General features: G+C 39.1%; 1 protein-coding gene across 3 annotated transcripts in view; it reads left to right on the plus strand.

The window, feature by feature from the left end:
• The first annotated feature begins 4,187 nt into the window (after window positions 1-4,187).
• DAB1 (DAB adaptor protein 1) overlaps window positions 4,188-25,397 on the plus strand; it is a 165,713-nt gene continuing 144,503 nt past the window's right edge. For 2 of the 3 annotated variants that reach the window (XM_077824737.1, XM_077824739.1), the window contains exon 1: window positions 4,194-4,260. In XM_077824737.1, coding sequence (XP_077680863.1) covers window positions 4,194-4,260 — 67 coding nt within the window. Of the gene's footprint in view, window positions 4,261-25,397 lie in introns of all 3 variants that reach the window. The other variant, XM_077824740.1, reaches the window with a different exon arrangement.

Consider the following 25,397-nt stretch of genomic DNA (forward strand, 5'->3'; position numbering starts at 1 on the left):
TTAGTGCATTTTGCAGGATGTATTATATTCTTTTAACATTTAGATATAAAATATAAACCCAAATCCTAGGGTGGAAAAACCAGGCACTCTGACAGTTGGTTTCATTATCCTTATCACTTTAAATAAGTGCTGTTGAGCTGAAAATATTAAGGAAACAATGTGAAAATGTTAAGTGAAAATATCCCCTACACTTACGTTAGTGGAATGGAACTGGTGAAAAATTTCATTCTAAGAATGACCTCTCATCCAATCAGCCATTCACTTATTTTCATCTCCTCTTTTTGCTTTCCCTTAACTAGCAAAGGTAATGAAAGTTCCTTTGGGCTTCAAAGTTCTCTGAGGACGTTGTTTTAACAGGCATCATGGCGTTGTAGAGATTCTTTTTTGTTTGCATGTTTTACTTACTCATTAGAGTTTCTAGGGGAGGAGCAAGGAACTTTATATTTTTAAATCAGTTTGGCAGACTTTGAACAGCTGTCCTTCCATGTTATATAATTCTCGTACAGATTTGAAGAGCTCATTAAAGAAAAAAACCCTGACACACTTCAGGAATATTAAATCACTTCAGATAGTGCATAGAATGTAATGTTATTAAAGCATTTCAAAATGTTAAAAGAGATTTAAAAGTGCAAGTGGCTTCAGACCCTTTGCTTTGAAAAGTGATTTAAACTGTCAAATTCATTCCAAGTTTTGAAGAGCTTTAATCTCCTAAATTGCAAAGAACTAAACTTGTTAATAATTACAAGTTTGTTTGCACTGCATACTCAGAACTCTGGACTAGATGCTCCTTTCCGCTATGCAAAGGGGAGCAAACACACATCATTCATGAAGAAATGTGTTCAAGGAACTCATAGGAAGGAATACATGTACAAGGTATGGAGCCCTTTTTCTAGGTAACCACAGGCAGCCTTCTTCTGTGGTGACAACCTGGGAAAGTGACCAACCAGGAGGGGGAGGTGGTGCTATGGAGCTCTTTGTAGCATGCTGGTGTAATAACCAGCCATAACCTAGGCAGCAAATCACTGGTGTTCATTTCTGCCCCTCTGCAGCTTTACTCCACCAGAAGTACAGAAATCAACAGCAGCACAGTGACTGAGAAAGATGGCCATCCTGTTAAGGGGGCACGTGGTACCTGCTTAAGAGAGTAGTTGGGGGCAGATATTCCATGGGGAGGGCCTGGCAGACATTCCACTGGAGATCTGTTTTATGGGGAGTCCAGATTCCAAATAGATCTTTGGATTCTTCATGGCTCAGTAGCTAAGCTACCCATTCCTTCTTTGCATTCATCATGCCCCTCCCGCACCATCCTGACCACCTTTTGCACTAACTTCTCCAACAGGATGTATTTTTGCAAAAGTAGAGGAGTAAGCATAACAGTTAAAAACTAAAGGTGTATTCTGTTTATGCTTCCAAACTGTTTAAACTGTTTACAATTTAAATGATAGGTTGCTCTGTTTTCTTTTTAGCAGGCATTGCATTACAGAAATTCCAAAATTGTGTGTCCTGAATAAAGCTTTTTGGGGGAGAAGGGGAAGTCCTATTTAGAGAGGAAGGAATGTTTACGCTGCAGTTAAAAAACCCTGCATCTGGCTCTGGGACCCCAGGCTCCAGCCCGAGCCTGAACGTCTACACCACAATTAGACAGCCTCTTAGTCTGAGCCCTGTGAGCTCGAGTCAGCTGGCATATACCAACCACAGGTGTTTGATTGCAGTGCAGACATAACCAAAGGACTGTCTTGTCATTAAGAGACCGGACAGAGACTGATTTCGCATCTTGGCTTTGCAACGGACTTCCTGTGCGGCCTTGGACAAGTTGCTTATATCTCTGTGCCTCAGTTCCCCATCTTTAACATAGCACAATAATTCTTCCTGTCTGCCAGCCTTTGTTTGTCTGGTCTATTCAGACTATAAACTCTTCAGAGCAGGGACTGTCTCACTATGTGTTTGGACAACACAATGGAATACTTAGCAGAAATGAGACTCTGATCATGTATGGGGCCTATAGATACTGCTGTAGTACAAATGATGAATAATGTTACAGATTGTTCAATGCAACAAATAAACTGACAGTTTAGCCAAGGAGTATATGACTATCTGCAGTAGTGCTTGTATTGTTACAGAAATACACATAATTATGTTTTCCACAAGGCTATCATAACTCTATACCTATAGTAATTAAGACCCTGATGTTTATTTTCTAGCCTTTGATTTATGAAAACATTGTGATATTAAAAGTTAATGGAGGTGGGCACAAGCAGCAAGGTTCAGTTACAGAGGTAGAGTCAAATTTCCCCAAGGTTTGGGTATGATCTGAACCAAGGTTTAGGTTCAGTCCCATCTCTAAAAGTTGAATCTCAGACTATTGAATTGTCAGTCCCATCTCAGGGCCAGGTTATGCCAGCTTTATTCCAGTTGAATTGTTCCTTGATCCATTAGTAGCTCTGCTGAAGAAAATTGGATCATTGACAAAGTAAAGTACTACTCAGTCTGAGGATGGGTGGCACAATATGGCCCATATTTTTCACCTGATTATGTCTACAATAACAGAATCCTTAAGGCTTGTTTAAAAGAAAAAGTTATATAGAAAATTCATATGTATTTTGAGAACATACTTCAATACAAACATTTACTGAGGTACTGTGAATGGGAATGTATTTTGTTTTATGATAATGTTATTCCCCTTCTGTGCATAGCCCCTTTTAGTTCTCCATGACTTGTCCAACCCAAACCAGTCCAAAATAGACCCCTCAGTATCCTCTTGCCCATTCATTCTGGGGAACCAGTAGTTTCAACTGCTGCTGCTTCTCAGATTGCTGCAATTGTTGCTTCGCCTTCTCCAGCTAGGGAGAGCAGTAAAGTAGCTGCTGTAAATTAGCCTGAAGAAAACACTTATTTAGCTAGCTAGCAAATGTTGCTCAACCTTTGGACCCTAGTTGTGTCCCTCCATGACCCACTTAAATTCCACCAGCTCAAGGTCTGTCCCGAAGTGCAGTCAGTAACCTCACAGCTGCTGTCAAGACAATGATCTAGCCAACTGATCAACCTGGTCACATTGTCGACTGAATACCATAACATGTACACATTTTAGCGTGGCAGCATGGTCTAATGCAGGGTCCTCAATCGGGGGGTTGTGATGAACAGTTCCAGCAGGGTCACAACCACCCTCCCTTTCTCTGTGGCTAAAAGGGAGTGGGATCCTGAAACTTTTTCCTCTTGCAATGTGGTATCCTAGTGTGAAAAAGGTTGAGAATGGCAGAGCTAGTGGGCTAAGAGACCGCTGGTGGGGGGAATCTGAGGTCAGGTCCCCTAATTCACCAGCCACATTAGCTGGTCAGGTGCAAGTGGTGAATAAGGGACTCCATGAAAAGAGGTGAAGTAATTTACTCCTTCCCCAGGGCAAGGGAGGAGCAGAGGAGGAGTTATGAATCTGAGTCTCATGATTCATTCTCTGGGTTGCTCCTGGAGCAGCTGAATTACACACCATGCCTAACTGAGAGCAGGTTGTATTCTCTCTCGGTCCCATCTGAGATAATATTATCGCATTTGAATTATTAGGGTTAATAATTAATTAGTGATTGCAAAGTGCATTGAAGGGAAAATTGCTATCTGAGTTCTAAGAATTATCATGATTTTCTTTTCAATAAAACTTAGAAAAACAGATTCTGCTACACTGGGTAGCACCTTATTTGAAAAGTCTCAGCAGGATTCCCAGTGGAGTAAGATGCTTCTCAACACGAGTAAGGGTATAAGAATCTGGCCCATCAGGTTTATTTTTCTGTATACGCTCAAGAAAGTAAGGGCATAGGTAGGGCACTCACAAAAAGATAAAACTCAAGACTTAGTATCTATATACTCAATTAAGTAATGCATTTTATTTTGGAAATGTGAAATTTTAAAACTAGCATTCATGTAGGTTAGTTATCTGTGAATTCTCCCCATATCTCCCAGATCCTACTATCCTCCTATAGACCCAGAAAGCATTTTAGATTTCTCTGACAACTTTTTTTCTCTTTTTAACTCAGAAAATGACGGTTAGTGTTTGTTTGTTTGTTTGCAGCACTCAAAAGGAGTGAATGAGATGAGCTATCTGGGTTATAGTATCTGAAGGGCTAAGTTATTCTCTTGGAGAGCCATTCTAAATGAGCCTGACTGAGATACTGGATCTGTGTGAAGAAGACTAAGGATATAATAGGATGTCAACTGAGACAGAACTTCCAGTGGCTGTTAAAACCAGCGCAAAGAAAGACTCCAAAAAGAAAGGTAGTAAGTCCACTTCTCTTTATATTTAATGAAAGACCGGTTTTCTTTTACACTTCGATTTATCATAAGCATGCCTGATTCTGTGCTCCTTGTGCAGGTCAAACTGGTGTTAACGTCAGTAGAGTTTTGTCTGCCTAGGAAGCATCAGATCTGGTTCTTTGTGTATTCAAAAAATATCACTCTTAAAACAAATGAAATGCAGAAACACCCTAAGTTACTGCATTATGCTTTATTAGTTTTCTACTTTATAAGTGTGTTGTATTTGTTTTGTTGTTCAAAATAGATAATCTAAATTCTTTACTTCAGAAGTATTGGTTTAGCCACTTTTAGCAAAAACTGTTTTTATTTTGTTAGATATTCTTTTGTTGGCAAATAATTCTTCTACTAACTGTTTTGTTTGTGTCATCTTGAACCGAACAAAAGAGGTTAAATGCCCTGCTCATCCTCATAGTTTGAATCTTATGCAAGGATCTGCATAAAACACAACAGGATTCTTGAGAGACCACGGTGCTTATGGTGAAGGGGGTTGTGTTGGCTGCGTTATTAACCACATACAGGATATGTTCCTCCAGACTTTGCATGTATTGTGGTAAAAGCAATATTACTGAGCGGAAGGAGAAAACAAACAACAAAAAAATAATACACATAATAATTTTACATTCTATCCCACAGTTAAAATTCAGGATCAGGTTGCAGAGCCTTTATTCACAATGGTGCATACTTACTCCTCTGTATAGCACTACTGAAGTGGGATTACTTGAGTGAGTACTTATCAATGTGAATAATAAAAAGAAGATGATCTTGAAGCAGTGATGACTAGCATGGTGCTGCTTGCCTTCTTTTATGTTCTACAAGAGTAAAAATTAGCCTCAGTTTCACTTTCTTTATACTTGAGACCCAATTTGAAACTCAAATTTTACAAGACCAGCACCCCGGCTTCAAAAACTTCTTATGGGATAGCCCAGGATAAAGTACAGATCCTGCTATTTCTGTGTTTCAGTTGCTGGAGGTTAGTCCACTGGAGGGCATTGGCAGTGTGTGTTGTATGCTCTTCAAACAGAGAGATTCTCTGACTTTTTGCAAAAAGAACAGGAGGACTTGTGGCACCTTAGAGACTAACCATTTTATCTGAGCATAAGCTTTTGTGAGCTACAGCTCACTTCATCGGATGACTTTTTGGTGATTCATCTGTACTTTTGCTTATGTAGTGATTTTTTCTGGGTGCCTTGCTCCACTAAACCTTCTTTTGGGGTAGACTTCCTACTACTGGGACCTGACCCTCAAAATCCCAGCTAGATTTGGAAGTCCACTAGGCACCTTGAATTATATGCTTTGGAAGAGAGAAGATAAATTAGACACTTTGTTATGAGAACTCTTGAGCTATTGGTTTAAATGCATAAAAGGAGATTATTAATTTAACAGACAAACATTAAACATCATGGTTTAGCTTTGGAAAAATAATATTGGAGCTTTGTGGTAGCTGAGAAGGCATTATGTAGATCACAGGTTCCCAAACTTTTTTTTTTTTGCTATGCCCCCCTTTAGAGAGTCATATCCCATGTGGGCCTCTCTCCCCAGCCCTGTCTCCAAGCCCTCTGCTTGGCTCCCTCAGCTTCCTTGCTCTCACTCTGCCAGCTTACTGCTCCCTCGACTAGCCCTAGCCAGCTCCTCTTTCTCCCCGGCCGCACCGCAATCCCTACCAGGCAGCACCCTGCTGACTCTACTCACTGGCTCCAGCTGCTTCCTCCATGCTGCTGCTGCCTGGACCTTGCTTCCTGTGCTGCTGCCTGTTGCCAGTGGCCCAGAGTCTGGGACACGTGTAGGGAGGGGTGGGGGCATGGCAGTAACAGACACTGTGGGAGCTGGCTGGCTCTCCAGTCCCACCTCTGGGGCCTCTCCTTGTGTGCCGGCTGCTGGACAACTGTGCACAACCCACTGCTGGCAAACCTATGATGTCGATGTAAAGAGGTCCCCTCCCTTGCCAAGATGTACAGCTGAAAGTAGAGCTGGTCAAATTATTCATTACTAACAATATTTATTTTCTCTTGGCAATGAATTCCACATCTCCTAATCTCTTTGTTTAATATTCACCGAATATGGTTCAGGCAAACACAAATTTTGGCATATGGGTTGTTTACATACTGTGATTGCTCTATTTGTGGTTTGTGATTGGTAATTTAAGTCACATGGTGTTGCTTCTGCTCCATAAATCAGTTGGTGAAACTTTTGGAAATAACAAATAATTCTCTTAGGGATTGAGTTTTTGGATGAGTAATTTGTGCCAACATTCATGTAACTTTCCAGATTCACAAACATCTTCACAAATCTTCAGGGGCTGAATACTTTGTAAGTCTTATCCCCACAAATGTAAGTGAACAGGACGCACTGCCATTACTGATGAGAATATTCATGAAATATGTTGTATATTCTGTGACCAGCTCTAGCAGGAGTTACCCTTTATCCGTCATGGCGAAGTGGCTGAAAAGTGATCAGTGCACAGCAGTAAAACATCTCCAGAATTAATCATTTTCTGTATTGAATGTATAAGTCTGACTGCTTTGAATAACAGCCAGCAAGCTGCTAGGGTCACAGTAGAATAGGTTTTTTGGACAGGCTATGTATAAAATTCAGGTAATGTATTAGCTGTTCAAATCCTAGGTCGGGAAAGTGAGAAGAAACTTGATGTGTTCATTACTTTTCATTGGTTCATGTCACATCATGTATATCTCAGCAAATGAGCCCTAACCTAGAACAGTGTGATATGATGGACATTTGGAAAAATCTGTGTTTTTCAGGTTCATTAACTGACATCAGAGGGGGAGTAGCAAGTACACAACCTGAAGTTATGTTTGTAGACACTGAGTTCAGTTATCCAATGGAAATGACTATTCTGAAGAAATAAGTCTTTGCTTCATAAAGACTTCAGTGAGTCTGTGTTTATTGTTTTGACAGCTGCTTCCATTTAAAAGCAGAGATGTGCGTCTTTCACAATATAATCTGATATTCTAATGCATACAAGACAACCTACAATATTGTGTTGAGCAAGTATGTACCTGTAAACTCCAGAGCTTTACAGGACAGACTTTCCATAGGTGTGTTGCGTATTGCGTATTTTTAGATCTATACTGACTGAAAGAGAATAAGCATAAGTTAGGCTAAATTGTCTTCCCAGTTGTACCATAGGTTATCCCTGCGTTTTTAGCTAGACCACTGAAACCGTCTTTGGCTCAGTTTCTCAATCTCTATAAAAGTGATAATATTTCTGGATTTCAAAGGAGTATTGTGAAGCATAATTCATGAATGTTTGTAAGACACATGGAGATCTTCAGGTGGAAAGTGCTACAGCAGTGCAAAATATTGTCATTAACTAGGTAAAAAAAATGAAAACATGGTTATTAAGTTGATATTGCCAACCCATTTTGGGTGTTGCATAGCTGTTTTCTGCAAATTGATTGAATAACATGAATACTAAAATTAGAATTTGAATAGCAGTTTTATGTATATTATATATATTTTAATCAGATGAGGTACATGCTGACCACCTAAATCAGAGTGCCTCCTTAGTACTTTTTGAATTTCTTAGAAATGTGGATGTTTCAGAAATAGGTTTTTTTGTGATTCCCAGTGGGGAAAAAGATAAATAAAACTGGGTATGGATTTAAATGCTCTGTCTGTGATTGATACTGGTAATGACTTGATTGGCGATAATAAATTGACAGCTTAGTTTTTAACGTGATTTACATACTGGACAAAAAAGTTACTCAAAATAGCTGGTATTAACAGTAGTCTGATTATGCCAATACAAGAGATTCTACAATGTTATTTTGATGTATAGAACTCGGTGAAATTTTTCTACTAAACAATTTTCCTGCTGAAAAATGGAGTTTCATCAAAAAACAAAATGAGAATGTCATTTAAAATTAAACTTGTCTATGGAAAACTTTGAAATGAAACAAAATGAAAATGTGAGGAATCGCTAACAAATTTAGTCTTTAAGGTGCTAGCGGACTCCTTGTTGTTTTTATGGATACAGACTAACACGGCTACCCCCGATACTTGCCTCATACAAGGTGATCCTGGACAAAGGGTGGTAGTGACATGTAAAGAGGAACATAAAATGCAAGTACAATTTATTGTCTTGGGCTTGCAGTACAGTTTATCATGGGCTTACTCATTTGCAGGAGTTCATGATGCCCACATTCTGCAAGGCACTGACAGCCTATTCCATGTATGCACTTAAGGCACTATAAAAAGAATTTATTAATAAGAGTATTTAAAGATTTTAAATAATATAGGACCAGCCTAGCTCCGGAATTGCCTGGTGCCCTCTGTTTATATCACTGCAACTGAGATCTGTAGGATTGGCCATGTTGACTATATGAATATATTGGGAGGGCTGAGTTGTGGGTCCACATTTGAGCAAAAGCAGAGAAGTGGTACCCTGCAGGCCTAAGTTAAGCCTTTTGTGTTGCTCTTGCATAGTGCCCCTCGGATTTGAGCAGTTGCCCTGGTTTCTGCCATAACTTTGAATTCACTGATTGTTGTTGCTCTTAATATTATGCATTAGCCGCATTACAGTAGTGGCAGGAAGCCAAACCGTCTTCTTTCTAGTACTGTATGCACCCATAGTGACAAATAGTCTATAGGTGAAGAGTTGACAATCAAAACAGGCTAGACAGCCAGCTGACACCACTTTCATTTGTTCCTTTACAAACAAAAAATCCTTTAATTTTTATGGATATTTTAGCTTTGAATATAAACGGGATTTGATGTTAGTTTAGTCAGGTGACTGATAGAGTTGTGTGGTTAAATTTGTGACACTTGTTATTGTGCTGAACCTGCAACTGCGGATCATATTAGGGATATTGCTGCAAAGAAATCTTGAGATTAGTTAATGGTTGGAAAAGGTTTCTGAGTGCTGTTCACTCTTGAGATCTCTTAACCTTTCTTTAATGCCTTCAAATATAGCTCCACTTGTTTTCATTTGAATAATCTGCCTTAGATATAAAACAAAATGTCGCTTTGCATCTCTACAGGACCTTTTAGGTTTTATTTGTCTGCTTCTGATTATTAAAGCGATATAGACACTGTCAGGTCAAATTTATATTCTGTGGCTCTGGCTGGTGAGTAGAAAAAGGGAGATCGTTAGGAAGAAAAGATCCAGTGTACATCCTCAGCTGCACTCTGTACATAGAGACCATTTCAATGGTCTTGCTGCAAAGGTCACTGAAGTCCATGTCAAGGCTTTCATTGACTTCTGAGGGGTAGGCAGTGGGTCAAATGTGTCTAAATTTTGCTACTGGGACATTCTCCTCAGAGTATTAGCCAGAACTGTAAGCCACAGTCTTACCTTTCTGCCTCAGCAAGAAATAACTTTGTTGGAGTTTAAATCTCATGTCTGCTCCCTGCTACACCAGTCTGGTCACCTCACCAGCAAAATCCTCAAAACTCTGCTAGTCTTGACCTTGCCTTGCAGGTAACAATCAGTGAACTCTAGTTCCTGAGTTCCCCAGAGCTATCCAGTCCCCCTCACTGGATATGCCCGGAAATTATTAAGTTTGCAGCCTCCAAAGAGACATAGTACACACATCAGCCTGATAGCTTAGCTAAGGACTCAGTCTTTACTTCAATTTAACAGCACTGAGATGGCATATCATAAAACAAAGTATAAGATTATTGATAAAGAACATAGATTTAAATGAAACTAAGAGAAAAAGACACCAAAAATGGTCACAAACAAAACAAAATAAAACACGCTTTCTAGTGTCCAAGACTTAACTTTAGCAAGAGGTGATCTGTGTTTTCTCACTTACATCAAGCTAACAGCCTCTCCAGCTCTTCCAGTTGGAGGATCCAATGTTTACAGAATCAAGAGTGCCGTCCCCTTCATTCCCTAAGTGATGGGTAACTAGAATGTCTTTTTGCTCCTCTTATATTTCCCCAAGTCCATTGTTTTTGTCTCAAGAACCAGAAAGATCTCTTGGGGGTTCAGACTCTGGTGTGGCCCCCTGGTGTGCTCACCAGGATGTTCCCTCTATCACTTGTTACCTTGATTGTTTACCTTAGATGTAAATGTACTTTCATTGTCCTCCGCCTGTAATCAAGCAAGGCAGATAGGTGAATCCACATTCCTTTATCTAGGGCAGGCTTGTTTATTCGCTACCTCCGAAAAATATGTTAACATATTTCTAAAAAGAAAAGGAGTACTTGTGGCACCTTAGAGACTAACCAATTTATTTGAGCATAAGCTTTCGTGAGCTACAGCTCACTTCATCGGATGCATACTGTGGAAAGTGTAGAGGATCTTTTTATACACACAAAGCATGAAAAAATACCTCACCCCATCCCACTCTCCTGCTGGTAATAGCTTATCTAAAGTGATCACTTTCCTTACAATGTGTATGATAATCAAGTTGGGCCATTTCCAGCACAAATCCAGGTTTTCTCTCCCCCTCCTTCCCCCCCCCCCCCCCACAAACCCAGTCTCCTGTTGGTAATAGCTAATAGGTAATAGGAGAGTGGTCACTTTAGATAAGCTATTACCAACAGGAGAATGGGTTTGTGTGGGGGGGGGGAAGAGAAAACCTGGATTTGTGCTGGAAATGGCCCAACTTGATTATCATACACATTGTAAGGAAAGTGATCACTTTAGATAAGCTATTACCAGCAGGAGAGTGGGGTGGGGTGAGGTATTTTTTCATGCTTTGTGTGTATAAAAAGATCCTCTACACTTTCCACAGTATGCATCCTATGAAGTGAGCTGTAGCTCACGAAAGCTTATGCTTAAATAAATTGGTTAGTCTCTAAGGTGCCACAAGTACTCCTTTTCTTTTTGCAAATACAGACTAACACGGCTGTTACTCTGAAACATATTTCCAGAACACAATCCTTGTATCCATAACACAGTGATATTCATGACCAGTGTGTCACCAGTATTTGTATGATATCTTACTTGATTCACTTTTATAGTGCAATAATATATACAATCAGTTGATTGAGTTGTGGTTCTGACCCTTTGTTTTCCCCATGGGGTGTTTGGACCTTGATTGTTACAGTTACATAAAGTTTTCTTAATAAATTCAGCTTCTATATTGATCATTGTTTTACCTTGCTGGGAGATGGGGAGTGGGAGATTGCAATCTGCAGGGCTTTGGTGGAGAAAGATATAGGCAGGTGTCGTAGATAGCGACAAGAAACAGGATTCCCATGGTGGGAAGGAGGAGTTCTATGACAGCTGAGCCAAATGATAAATACTGTTCCTGCAAAGTCACAGAATTTATGAGACCCTGTTTATGTATCTGGAACAGCTGTTGTTTTGTGTGGTACTATAGTCATGCAAACTCATTCCCTTACAGGAAAGGTATATTGAAATATCCTCATTAAGCATCATTGTGACAATGTTTCTCTTGCTATAAACTTTTCAGTCATTCTCACATCTTTTTGCTGTCTTTCCATTATCGCTAGAGCTGATTTGTAAAACGATGTCTGTCCGACGCTGAGCGATTATTATTAAGATATGATATATAAAATCCTCCCAAAGGCTGATGTGAAAGTTCTGCTTATTTAGGATAACACATGCTATACACCACAGCTGCAAAACTGTGCAGTAACGTGAATGGTGGTTGAATTTCCTACATCAACATTATCACCTTGATGAATTCAGAAAATTAGACCATTAAAAATGTGAAGTACTAATTTTGCCTTTTTTTCAATCAATAGTGATAATATTTATCTATTGATATTATAAACCTCCGGGGTTTGATGGGCTGTAGAAATGCTACCTGTACATATTCCCAGCCACAAGTGTACATCAGGGATTTTAACTGCCTTCCTTTAGGATGGGGGTATGCAAACTCTGATAAGTGTAGCGTTTGTCAATGTAATTGTTCTGTTGCTCTTTACTACATATCTTGTCATGAGTCTAAGCAACCAGGGACCTTCATTTCAATTTGACCTCAGCAATCCTCCCCCCTTGATCTCACTCTGTCACATGAGCTGACAGTGCACCATATGTCATTAGAAAGGATTATACTTCTGCCATCCCCCACCACCAACCCTAATCTCAATACCTTTGTTGGTTGTGATCCACTCGTATGGTAAGTTACTTCCGTGCTGCAACTACCTAGAGAGACCTTGCTGGAATTTTAAAAGGCATCCTGAAGAGATTTCACATCGCTAATTAAAAGAGTCTTGTAGGTCACTTCCCCACAAATTGGACATTTTATAGCAAGAGTAGGCCCATTTATTAATGATTCAGACTACGCTACTTAGAAGCTGACTGTTGTTCTCATTGCATCATTTGATTGACTTAGTTCGCTGAGTAGTGAATAAGCCCCGGGTGTTAGTAGCCTAGGGGTAGGGAATTGTACGTTTTTATTAGTCATCCTTGATAAAAATGTGAACCACTTGTGGTCTTGTAGTACATGGAGAAATCCCACTGTGTAAATATTTATGGACCATGAATCAAATATAAAATATTTACTTCAGTCTCTTGGAATTACAAATGACTTAATAATCCCTTTTGGGAACTGGTTTGCCTTGGTTAAGGATCTATGTTAATGCTGTACATGGAAAATCTCCTTGTGGAATTTAATTTACACAGTGACATGTAAATGAAAAGTTTAATGGAGGTGAACCAAACTACCAAATTTGGATGCAGATTCTGAATCCACCAGTCTGGGCCCATATCAGTTTTAATTAAGAAACTTAATTTGACAGTTCCCACACTCATTTTTGTATTTGACATTTTTTAGATGATTTTTGCTAGTTAAACTGCTGACCATCATCGCAGTTCTTAACTCTCTTTTTCAAAAGTGACTTAAGCATTTAGGAGCCTAAAGACAAGTCTACCCTACAAAATGAAGTTGACCTAAGTTACGTTGGTATTCAGCCACCACAGTAAGTACATCGCTTTTGCATGTCCACACTTCTTGTGTTGGAGTGCACATCATCACCAGGAACGCTTGCACCGATTTAACTGTCAGTGTGGGGCATTGTGGGATGGCTTCTGAAGGCAGCAACAGTCGATGTAAGCAATGCAATGTCTACACTGACACTGCGTCGATCTAACTACATCAACAAGCGCTACCCTCTCATGGTGGTGGATTATTAAGTCGGGGTAGTGGGCAAGTTACATTTAGTGTAGACACTTAGAATTGGATCGACGTAAGCCGCCTTACATTGATCTATCTCTGTAGTGTAGACCAGGGCTTAGTCTTAATGAGAGATAGGCTCCTCAGTCACTTGAATGCTTTTGAAAACTCTACCCTAGGTCATGCCCAAGTTGAAGCTTACTTGTGCGGCTGCATGAGACGTTGCAGTACTTAAGTCTATTTCAGGTAGCCTCTAGTCAGATGGGCGTTTATCAGACCCATGAGGCCCAGGCTTTGCATTGATTATTTTGGATCATAAAAATAGCCTATTTTTTGGGTTTGTTTTGGCAAAAAGTTGCCTTTCCATCTAGTCTGGATTTTATTTGTGTCCAAACATGAATATACCCCTAGATTCATTTCTCCAAATGAAGGACTATTTGTATTCAGGCAGGACTAAACATAAATCACAACCCTGATAAAGAACTGAGTCCTTAGCAGGCCCACCATTCTCTTTTTGGAGGGAACATAGGGGAAAAGAGAGGATAGGGAGAAGACACCTTACTTACTTTTTCTTTTCCCTGATATTTTTCTTTCTTAAATACCTGATCCATTCTTCTTTGTTTTTGTCCACTGGCTCAAATTCTTTGTCCCACCAGTATTACTTTTCCACCTATGGACATTTTTCTGCCTACAGTTGTTACTCTGTAATGAATTCCCACTTTCAGAACCAACACATCCTTTCAGGAGCTGACAGGTGGTGATGCCTTGTGAAGGTCCTAAATTTTGTGCAGAAGGAGATAGGCGGTCGTATAACGGCCGGACATGTTTACACTTGTTCGTGGGACCGGTAAGCTGTTACACTGTGCTGGATCTTTTCATTTAGAGTCAGGCTTGACACGTCATAGTTTCACTAGCCCATACACTTTAATGAAAGATTCTCTAGAAATATAATGTATCATTGTAATCTTTTAGAATTTCCAGTTGCGTATTCTGGCTTCAAATGCTGTTATCAAAAAGTGACTGTAAAATGACACCTTTTGACTCAATAGATCTGCTCCCTGGGTGTACCCAGAGTCATATCTGCTGATTGTAATGAAGAATAGATTCTTACTATGTTTTTTTCCTGATAATTTTTCACAGACTTCCTTTGGGGAGTGTGAGCTGAGTTCTATTCTGCCTTGTGATTCTTCAATATAATTATTAATTAACTTCCACTTCCAGAATCACCATTGCTGGTAATGCACAAGCTGGGGGGAAAAAAGAGCTTGACTTTCAGATGACCAGTTAAGATTGTGCTGCTGGCAGTTAGGAAAACTGCAAGTAGAGCCTTTTTGAGGTAGAAGTCATCAAGATGCAATTCACATGCAACTCCATGGTACGGTTTTTACAGATTCATATCCAGATTAGAACTGCAGTTTAAAGTAATATTTCTTTTTTATGATTTGAATATTTTTATCAGTCAGTAACTGTATTTTATCAAATTTATTTTCGTTTTTTAAAATACGAAACGTCCAGAGTCAACAGTAATACAGTGCCATGAATAGCATAGTAATAACCTATGTTAAGTTGAGTCTAGTTTTCAGACATTACAAATGATGGGTGTTGTAAACAATGAAAAACAGGTGAATTTGTTCACATTATGATCTGATAACAAATCAGTTGAAGTGCCATCAGTGTAGTGAGATAGTCCAAGTTTTCGTAATGTGATTTATTTTGATTTATTTTTCTGTTTTGTTAGTAGATGGCTGTGATGCATGCTGGTATCTGGAAAAACAAATGTAGATTTTATTTAATGAGAAATCAAAGAGGATCACTGTCAAGAGCTTATTTTGTTTATGGGGAATAGACTTATTTATGTTTACCCACAGTAAGAACATGAGTTTTTCAATAATTTATGGATCAAGTACAACAAAATTAAATGATATACTAATTGAGGTTAGATGATTTGCTATAACAAACCTCTTGTGTGAAATAGTTACTGACAGCATTATCTGGAGATCTTTTGAGTGTTGGTAGACGTTCTGAATTCATTCTCAAGTGGAAATAGAATGGGAAAATCATTAATCTTGGCATTGTATAGATATAATTCACCAGAAATGGCTATCAAATAATTACTGTTGCAAATTCAGCGTGTGTGGGTCCTGTTTTAAATATCATGTCTAGACAAAATGGGTTACACCGTTGTGCTGATTAAAGAATTTTAGTTGAGGGAGTGACATCCTGCTTAAAACTACATTTACAATTGCACTGAATTGAGACACACCTCTATGAAAGATGGGGAGAGATCCCTTTCTTTGTTGTTTGGCCAAAGGAGTTGAGAGTCTGAGCAGTGTGGGATTAACTTCCTTAAAAGTCTTTCTTATGTTATCATTTCTCTGTATTGTAAAAATAGACAAAACCTTGTACCTGAAACTAATAATTAGGAGCCTACTGCAGTGTATGTCTCAAATGAGGATTTGACCTCATAGCCCATTCAGATGGGGATGAAAATGCAGGAATGTAATACTGCATTATAAGACCGGATCTACCCTAGGAAATGCACCTATTGCTGACAGTGAATGTCAGCAGTGGGTCCAGCTGACCGAGTGCTGCAAATGGTTTTACTGTACATATAGATGAGGTCAGAAAACATGGTTGAGCCCTGCTTGGAGCATCTCACAAAAAAGGGTGGTATGTGTGGGCAGAGCTATCAGACAGGCCAGCAAATTAAATTTTTGGGCAAATGTTGTGCTTGTTCCAATGCCATTTGAAATCAGTAGAAAGACTCCCAACAGGCTTGGTATCAAGACTTCAGTGCGTATCAGGGAAATTCTGTTCAGAGGATTCTAGAAGGAGAAAATCCACCCCCAAAATACTAGACTGTCGTGTAATGAATATAACTGAGCAAGAATTACTGTATTCATCCAGATTAGTAGCTAAAATGCCTCTAAAGGGTTGGATTAGTGACTAGATCCTTATGTGGCTGAGAAAGAAATATCCCACAGGGACAAACATGTTGCTAATAGCATTTTTATGCCATCTTTCATCCAAAGTTTTCAGTTTTGCTTAATAAAAATATTAATGAATGATATTCCTACTAAGCTAGTTGCATTGGGTGCACGTTAACATTTCTATTGTTTTGAAAGATTGTGCTGTTTCCAGCCGTATATGGGGAATTCTGCTAGGAATGGTAGAATCTTTCACAGTGATATCTGCTCTGAGTATAGTATCGATACACCCATTGGAAGCATAATTGTTTCCACTTTGCAGATGGGAAAGCTGAGGCATAGACAGGTTTAGGGCCCTATTCTGTCCCCAAATACTTTGATGGTATTGAAAGCCTTTCCAGTTTTACCTGAAATAAAGAGGTATTGTTATATTCATGTCTGCAATAGTGTGCTGTACATTCCTGGGCTGCTTATAGGAAATAACTTGAAAATTGTCAATGCAAAGGTCAGCTAGCTGCAAATTTTATTTGGTTATTATTTATGGAAATTAACAAGCTTCCATGTATTTCACCGTACATGGGTGAGGCTTAAATTGACTGCAAAGATAGTTGTGGCTGTGTATCTGAAGACAGAATTGATCCCTTACTGACTTATCCAAGATCACGGAGCAAAGCAGTGGCAGAGCTGGGTACATAACCTAAGGCTGCCAATTCCCAGTCATGTGCTGTAACTAACAGCTCACACTGTCTCAGTAACAGTTTATTAGTCAATCCATTGATCAACTTCTGGTGAAACAAATGCAGAGCAAAGTATGACTAGAAAAGCGTATTGGTTTCAGTTCTCATAGCCAAGAAGCCAGAGACCTAAGTAGGCATCTAGTTAAATACCTTAATACATTCACAGTAGTTAAAAAAAAAATCACAACAATCTTAACCTTTAAAGCTGTAGACTTTTTGAATACAACAGTAACTTATTCATAAGGAGGACTAGTCAACGTACACGTTGCCCTTTTGATATATGCTGTAACTGAATTTGTAAGCCCTTCATCCATTTCATATGACTTGTTCCTATCCTAGGAGTTCAAAGAGCTATAGAGTGAACCTGACTAGATAACAGGCTCAGCCTCACAACGATATATGTGTCAGGAACTGACATTCATTTTATTCCTTAGGAATAAAGAAAAGATGTGGTTATGATTCTTGTAGATTATGTGCTTTGGGTAAATCATCAATGTTTCCATTATGGGCCACACTCAGTAAATGTAATACGAGATGTACCAGTTTGGTCCTATGTTATATATTTGAGTTATCTGAAGGCAGAATGGCTGAAACCTTAAACACACTACACGTATTGGAATTACAAGTGACCATATATATTGGGGGGCAAATCACATGGTTTTGATTTTTTTTAACCTACTATTGTTACAGGTAATAGCTAAGTTTAGTGTAAAGACCTTAAAAAAATACGTTCCTATGTTTTTTTCGGTTTGCTGGCTTTGCCCGTTTGACAGCACTGTGTGTTTAGTTTCACTGTTTCCGACTTCATTTGTTTCCTTTTTTTGTGTAGGTCTTTCACATGACAACAGAGTGAAAATTAAAACAAACACACAAACTAAAAACAAGAAAATGTGATGGTAAAACCGGAACAATTGGGAGAGAATTCAGGGGTAGGTGCAGGACCTGAAACTGCTTTTAACTCCTTTTTTTAAAAAAAAGGTAGAAATTTCAAGTTGGCGAAGTCACTTTACACATCTTTTAAATCATGCCTGATTTTTCATGCAGTTGGTTATGTACCTTTTAAAGTACCAAATAACTCCAAGCAGATATGGTAAATATGCAAAATAAAGAAGATTTCCATAGGTATAAACAATATAAGACGCAGGGCTTATCTACACTTGCAGTGCTGCAGTGTTGTAATGCTTAGTGAAGACACTACCTATGCAAGTGGGAGAGCTTCTCCCATCCGCCTAGGTACTCCACCTCCACGAGAGATGGTAGTTATGTTGACAGGAGAAGACCTCCTGTCAACATAGAGCTGTCTACGCTGGGAGTTGGGTTACTGTGCCTGAGTGACATCATTATACCGACATCAGTCTGTAGTGTAGACAAGGGCTAAGATCTGAGAGAAAACTCCTTAAGAAACTTGGGAGCCATCCCAATGCAGAGGGGACGCTGTAGAGGTTTTCTTGTTTTCATGTGCAAGGGAGGGTCAGACCACTCTGCAGCAGTCTTCCCAACATTCCCTGTACCTCCCCAGAAGGATCTATGCGGGTTCTGGAGTCCTTATGTGGAATGGGATTTGGAAACGATGACGTAGATCCTCCCCTAGGCATATCCAAAGGAAATATGCCAAAACAAATATTGCAACCCTGCTGCAGTAGTCTTTTCAGATAGGCCTCTTTGAAAGGGTCACTGAGCAGTGGCAGGTGGAGGAAGCACTGTTGGAGCTGCACAGGAGCCCATTATGAGGCAGAGTCTCCTCTGTGTGGATGGCCTGTGTCCCCAGTGAACTCTTGGGAGAGTTGCAGGTTCTGAGGGCCTGTTCTGTGTAGGGCGGCAGTGGGGTGGTGGTGATTGGCCAGCCCCCCCGGATCAATCTAGGAAACGTTTTGTGAGGAGAGCCTTTGAGTAATTTTTCTCCTCCTATTCCCATCCTAATGAATATTTCCATGGGAGGGTTGATTTGCACCTAGAGATATAAGATAGATCTAGTTTGCTAGTATACAAGGTCTTAAAAACTTGGTAATGCGTGGTCAGCTGTCTCCAAGCCTGTTAGATCATTTTAAAATGCAGCCATTTTTTTAAATCAAGGTTCCAAGCTTAAAACATAGATCACTGTGGTAAGACCCGTACTTATTTTGCAGTTCAGTGAAGATGTTGTAGCTTATCTGACATAAAAAATCTAGCAATTGTATTTTCCCTAGACGCATAATAGTTCTGCTGTCTATCACCAGTTGTTCACTAAAAATCTCTATCCTGGAAGGGCCAGATACTAATAAGCATCATTCATCTTGGATAATGACGTATTCCACATAGAGTAGCTTGCTAGCTGATAGATCTCAAAAACTAATTGCAAATGATAACTCATCATCCAATGGGGGCATTTCTGATGGGTTCTATGGGGATCTGTTCTTCACCAAATACTAGTCAATATCGTTATCTGTGATTTAGAAGAAAACATAAATTTATTGCTGGTAAAGTTTTCAGAAGACACAAAAATTGGCATAGTGGTAAAATAATGAGAAGGACAGGACAGTATACAGCGTGACCTGCAGCGTATGGTAAGATTGCACTTGAGCAACATGCATTTTAGTACACCTAAATGCAAGGTCATGTATCTAGGAACTAGCAATGTAGGTCACACATGTGGGAATTACTTGGTGAGATTCTGTGGCCTGTGTTATGCAGGAGTTGAGACTATATGATCATATTGGTCCCTTATGGCCTTAAAAATCTGTAAATCTGTGAATAGTCCCAGTGACTTCAGTGGGACTGTTGCCAAGTAAGGTGCTACTTAATGCAAATAAGGACATCAGAATGGAGTTTAGTTTTAGAATCCCTTTTCTTTGTATCTGAATTGTCACCACCTTTTGAAGATTGGTCTAAAAAAAGACTAGATTGAAACTGTGGCATGTCTGCAGAGCAGAGTTCTCTGGCTCAAATCAAAACAAATTTTATTTTTCTTTGTATTCTTGATTCCTGCCAAGTTAGATGACTGCTAAGTCACTATATGGTCCAGTGTACCTTCTGTCCCTGATCTGGGAGCATCCAGCTCAGGCGTTTGTTCTCTCTCTCCCTCCCTAGGCCACCATGCAGTCTTTTCTCCCCTCTGCACTGCAGGCAGGCGGGAGTATATAGGCCATAGTTTACCATCTGTTCTGTGTTGCAGCTTGTCTCCTCTCCCTGGATGCAGATCCCTGTTCTACAGGGCTCTTCTCTTTCACAAAACGCAAAAGTTGTTATCCCACACTAGTGGGATGGGGAAGCACAAGAGGACGCATTAAACACCTTTGGCTCTTTGTAGATGCTGCAGTGAAATTATATTGTGAGATTATATGCAGGCTATTACTATTTCGAAAGGGTATTGACACAGGGCTAAGAGGTTTTACTGTAGTTTTTATGGATATGGAGACAGTCAGCACATTAACCTTTTATATAAATAGCTTTGGTGACCTCCTTGCAGGTTATGAGTATGACCTACATACTGATAAACACAGTTCTAACACATTACCACGACAACAGTGCATTTACTTCTGTCTCCATGGAGATGTACAAGAATGATATTTCAAGCCCAGGTATTGATTGGAGACCAAGGTTTTTAGACGTTCAGTAACTGGTAGAATAACATAATAAAATAATAGGGTATATAAAATATATTTACAATAAATAAAAGAATCAGTTGGGCATCCTTAAGAACGAAGACAGAGCAGAGTGCTAAATAATATCCGAGTTTCTTATGCAAAGACCATTTGCTCTATCTTATTAGACATCTGTTCATGGTGGACTTGTTCCCGTTCCTATCGGCATCAGTCAGGATTGAGCCCGCTCTCCTCTAGCTGTACTCTCGGAGGAAGTTGTCTGAGGGGGAGCATCCCTCAGCATCTGCCTTCAATAAGGAAACGAAGGCAGGCTCTGAAAATGAGAAATGCTGTGCAAAACCGATGATTTTAAAAACGACTAGTTTGGCATTTAACTACAAAGACACACCATCAGAGCTTCAGAAAATGTGAAACACTGGTATGACCGTTCTTTAAGGCTAGCGAGCAACAGATTCCAGCAGGGGAGGTGATGCTTAACTAAGCTGCTGGAGTTCTTTGAAGCTATTACTGCCTTAATAGATAAAGGAAATACAGTGGTTGTAGTTTGATTTTCAGCAAGCACTTGACAAGATTTCACAGTTTCACAGTAGAGATTAAATACGAAGGTAAAGTAAAATAGGGTTCAGGACCAAAAAAAACCAGACTAAAGAGCAGGAGACAGACTGGTCAAATATGGGAATTTTTCCACTTCAGAAGAGATTACAAACCTGGAATCCTTATCCCATGAAGTCTGTTTGAGGTCACTGGGAGTTGAAGGTGCACAGCGCTTCAGAGGAGGTGCTTATGCCTTGTAGTGTTGGGCTTTGAATACCTAAGATGTCCTTTTTAAGACATCTGGGTTTCTTACTTTAAACTTTCAGAAGTTTAGGAATGAATTAGCGTGCATGTTTTGCACATGCTCCTAATCTTCTGAAAATCATGCCTAATCAGTATCAGCTATTTTGATGTGTGTATTGAAAATGGTCATCCAGACCCTGAACTGCATTCAAGAAGTGTAGGGAAGATGATGTAAAGGGGACTGACTTCAGGCCACTTTTGTGCTTCCTGATCCTGGACCAGTCTGCACCAGGCTAATTGTCTGATACAACCGAGGCCAGCCTAGACTCCTAAAAGGTCCATTATGGTTTATTGGAGCAGCTTGTGCCCCTAAACTGTCTGCAGTAAGCACAAATAGTCAAGAAGCCTGGATCCTTCTGGCACCAGTTACACAGGTTTTAGGGCTGCTTTGCTGCAGGGGAGCAGTGCAAGGCTGTCTAAATGCCCCCAAGGATCTGGCCCTGAGTTTACAAACATTAATATTTCATAGTAGTCTCCCCTGCAAATGGAAGGAAAGCTCTCTCTGGAGTCAACTTGTTTTCCGTGTGTAGCAGCAGTTTAACAATCAGCAAATGTTGAGCAGCTAATGTGTGTTCTCTAATTACACCTCAGATTCTTTCAGTTTAGTTTGAGGAGAGATTATATAGTGAAAAGAATGATTCAGGGACTGAAAAGTAATTAAACAGAATAAGTCTTTTGAGGTTAGTTATTAATTTCATTTTTAACTGTCAAATTGCATCAAAGTAAATAGGGAGATAATAGCCATCACCATATTATAGATGTAATTCTGAAAATATTAAAGTGCAGGCAAAAACATCTGTAATATTTTACTGATGCAACAGAATTAATACTCCACTTTTGCTTTGTGCTGCCAGTCTCAGATATTCACATAAGTTGTAGGTTGAAGTGAAATGTACAAAATCACATGTAAACTGAATATTTCAGAGAAACAGTCTGGCACACTATAAGTTTTGGTTTTATTGGGGTTTAATTTTAATATTCATGTAGTTATATGTTTATAATGCATTTATATGCAATATCTGCTAAATTGATATTTTGTAGGAGTGTTTATGGATGTTTCAGGAATGCCATTTTTTAATAAATTCAGTGGTTTTGAAATGTCTCTTCAAGATGTGATGGGCTATCAACTCCTTTAAGGAGAATTGGATGTTGAGAAAGAGAGTCTAGAATACATTAAAAATGTCAAAAATATGAAATTCTAAAGAAGCATTGAAGATCAAAACTGAAAACTACATGCAGAGTCTCCGTCTCACTTACTTTCCTTCTCTTTGTAATATCTTTAACTAGAGCATATACAGTACTACATCCAAAAATTAATACATTAAAAGAATGTTAAGGTTGCAAAGTCAAGCATTCAAAGGTCAGGAAAAGCCAGAATTAAAGTGGTGTGTGCAACCTTAAATGAGCACCCTTGTGTGATTGCATTATGATTGCATTAATTACATGATCACATACTTTTTTTCCATAGGACCCCTACGTAATTCAGCGAACAGGATAGACAGTGCTAACTGAATGGGTAGTTATTCAGTGTTTCTTTTTATCTTCATCATTCATTGTGTGGCCTCATGCATTATTTACTGCACACATCCAAACCCTGCACTGAATGCAAAATTATTGATTTTTCTCCTGGGCTTTTCTAGGATGCTCTCATCATAATATTTTGGTGCTGTACAAATATTAATGAACTGATCTTCAGAACACTACTGTGTTCATGAATAATACTTAGGAAAACAAGTCTAGTTGTGCTTTTTTTTTAAAGAAAACATTGGAATGAAATGAAGATGGTAGCTTGGTAAACAGGAATTGGGAAAGTTCAAGCCCTAGGAGATGTGGAAGAGACATGGAGATGTTTGTGTGAGAGACTATATGGGTGTCAAAGGTGACATTGCTGGTTGAGTGGAAGTGGATTGAAGGGGGTGCAAAATGAAGACCAGGCTGGAGATATAGGTGGGAGATGTGTGATGTAGGGCACTGGCTCTCAACCTTTCCAGACTACTGCACCCCTTTCAGGAGTCTGATTTGTCTTGTGTATCCCCAAGTTTCACCTCACTTAAAAACTTCTTGCTTACAAAATCAGACCTCAAAATACAAAAGTGTCAGAGCATGCTCTTACTGAAAAATTGCTTACATTCTCATTTTTACCATATAATTATAAATAAATCAAGTGGAATATAAATTGTACTTACATTTCCATGTGTAGTATACAGAACAGTATAAACAAGTCATTGTATGAAATTTTAATTTGTACTGACTTCGCTAGTACTTTTTATGTAGCCTGTTGTAAAACTAGGCAAATATCTAGATGAGTTCATGTACCCGCTGGAAGACGACCTCTTCGTACCATGAGGGGGGGGGGTGTACTGCTGGTTGAGAACCACTGATGTAGGGCATTGAAAACAGGAACAACATTTCATATCCAGAGTGAGAGGGAGGTGGTGCAAGGAAGAATCAGAGGGACATAGCCACAAAAGCATGCAAGAAAGATTATTATGGCAGCATATTTTGAACTAATAAGAGGGGAAGTTGTAGATGTCAAGGACAGAGAGGAGGTCACCATAATCAAGGCAGGAGTTGATTAAGGTATGGACAAATAATTTAACTGTAGGGCGGGAGTGGAGAAGGATGGATGAACTTGTGAGGTCTTAGGAAGGAGGACTTAAGGCATTATTAGAAATCCAAATAGTTAAAATGTTAGAAATGACTATACTTTGTGGGTGAGGTATATGTGCATGCTTTGATGATGCCCTCAGGAGGTTAATATTTATTCATGTTCTTTTCAGGCCAAATCCTGCTCACCTGACTAATGTGGGCATACCCGCTAACTTCATTGAGAATACTTCCTTGTGTCAGGCAGGCAGGATTTTGCTCTTCAAGAGGACCTTCTAACAAATGCTGGAATGTACTACTAACCAGGATAGTTCCACTGTAATGCCAATGTGCATTTCACTTTTGACGCAGACTCATGAATTTTTAGGTTTAGTGATAAAATGGGCTTATTCCACCCAGCAGTGAGGAGGATTCCAGGTAGTTCTCTGGAGAACAATGAAATTGCTTTGAATTTACAAACCTTTAAAAAGTCAGGTGATTTCATTATTCATTCACTTTAAATAATCTCACAACTGTTTTCAAGAGCATAGTCACTTCAGCAAATTAAGATAAGCCAATAACTATATATTTAAAAACCTAGAAAATTATGTACATTAGTTACTGAAATAAGTAATTCCTCATTATTTTTATACATAAACTATTAACATGCTAAAGATATTGAAATCATAGAGGAGAGTTTGCATCTGCTGAAAAAACCAATTGGTTGAGACTTGATATCCCTAAAGTGATTAAATATGATTAAAGATATATATTTAAAAAAATCTTTACTCTGTGTTCCAATTTGAAAGAAAATAATTTCTTTTAAGAGATTTTGATTTGAGGGTGGGAAAAAATTAATCACGGCCATGACGTCAGTCAAAAGATACACAGAAGATTTGGTAGACATTTCTACAAACACATCAAGACACACCAGAATCTGTAAAAAGAAAAGGAGTACTTGTGGCACCTTAGAGACTAACCAATTTATTTGAGCATAAGCTTTCGCGAGCTACATCTCACTTGAGCTGTAGCTCGCGAAAGCTTATGCTCAAATAAATTGGTTAGTCTCTAAGGTGCCACAAGTACTCCTTTTCTTTTTGCGAATACAGACTAACACGGCTGTTACTCTGAAACCAGAATCTGTGATTCCCTGTTCTCTGATAATCAGATGCAAGCTAGACTATAAAAAATATCACTGTTAACAAGTAGTCAGACTTGGTGGCTCTTTTCTTGCTACAATCCAATTATATAAAGGAATTTTTATACTGGAGCAAATTTGAAACCAGTTTAAAATTTGTAAGATCAAATTTTAGGTACTGATTCTTGCACTCTTTACTCAGGCAAAACTCCCGGGGGGGTGAAATCAACATTGATTTA

Source organism: Eretmochelys imbricata, chromosome 8, assembly GCF_965152235.1.
Source record: "Eretmochelys imbricata isolate rEreImb1 chromosome 8, rEreImb1.hap1, whole genome shotgun sequence".
Lineage (NCBI taxonomy): Eukaryota > Metazoa > Chordata > Testudines > Cheloniidae > Eretmochelys > Eretmochelys imbricata.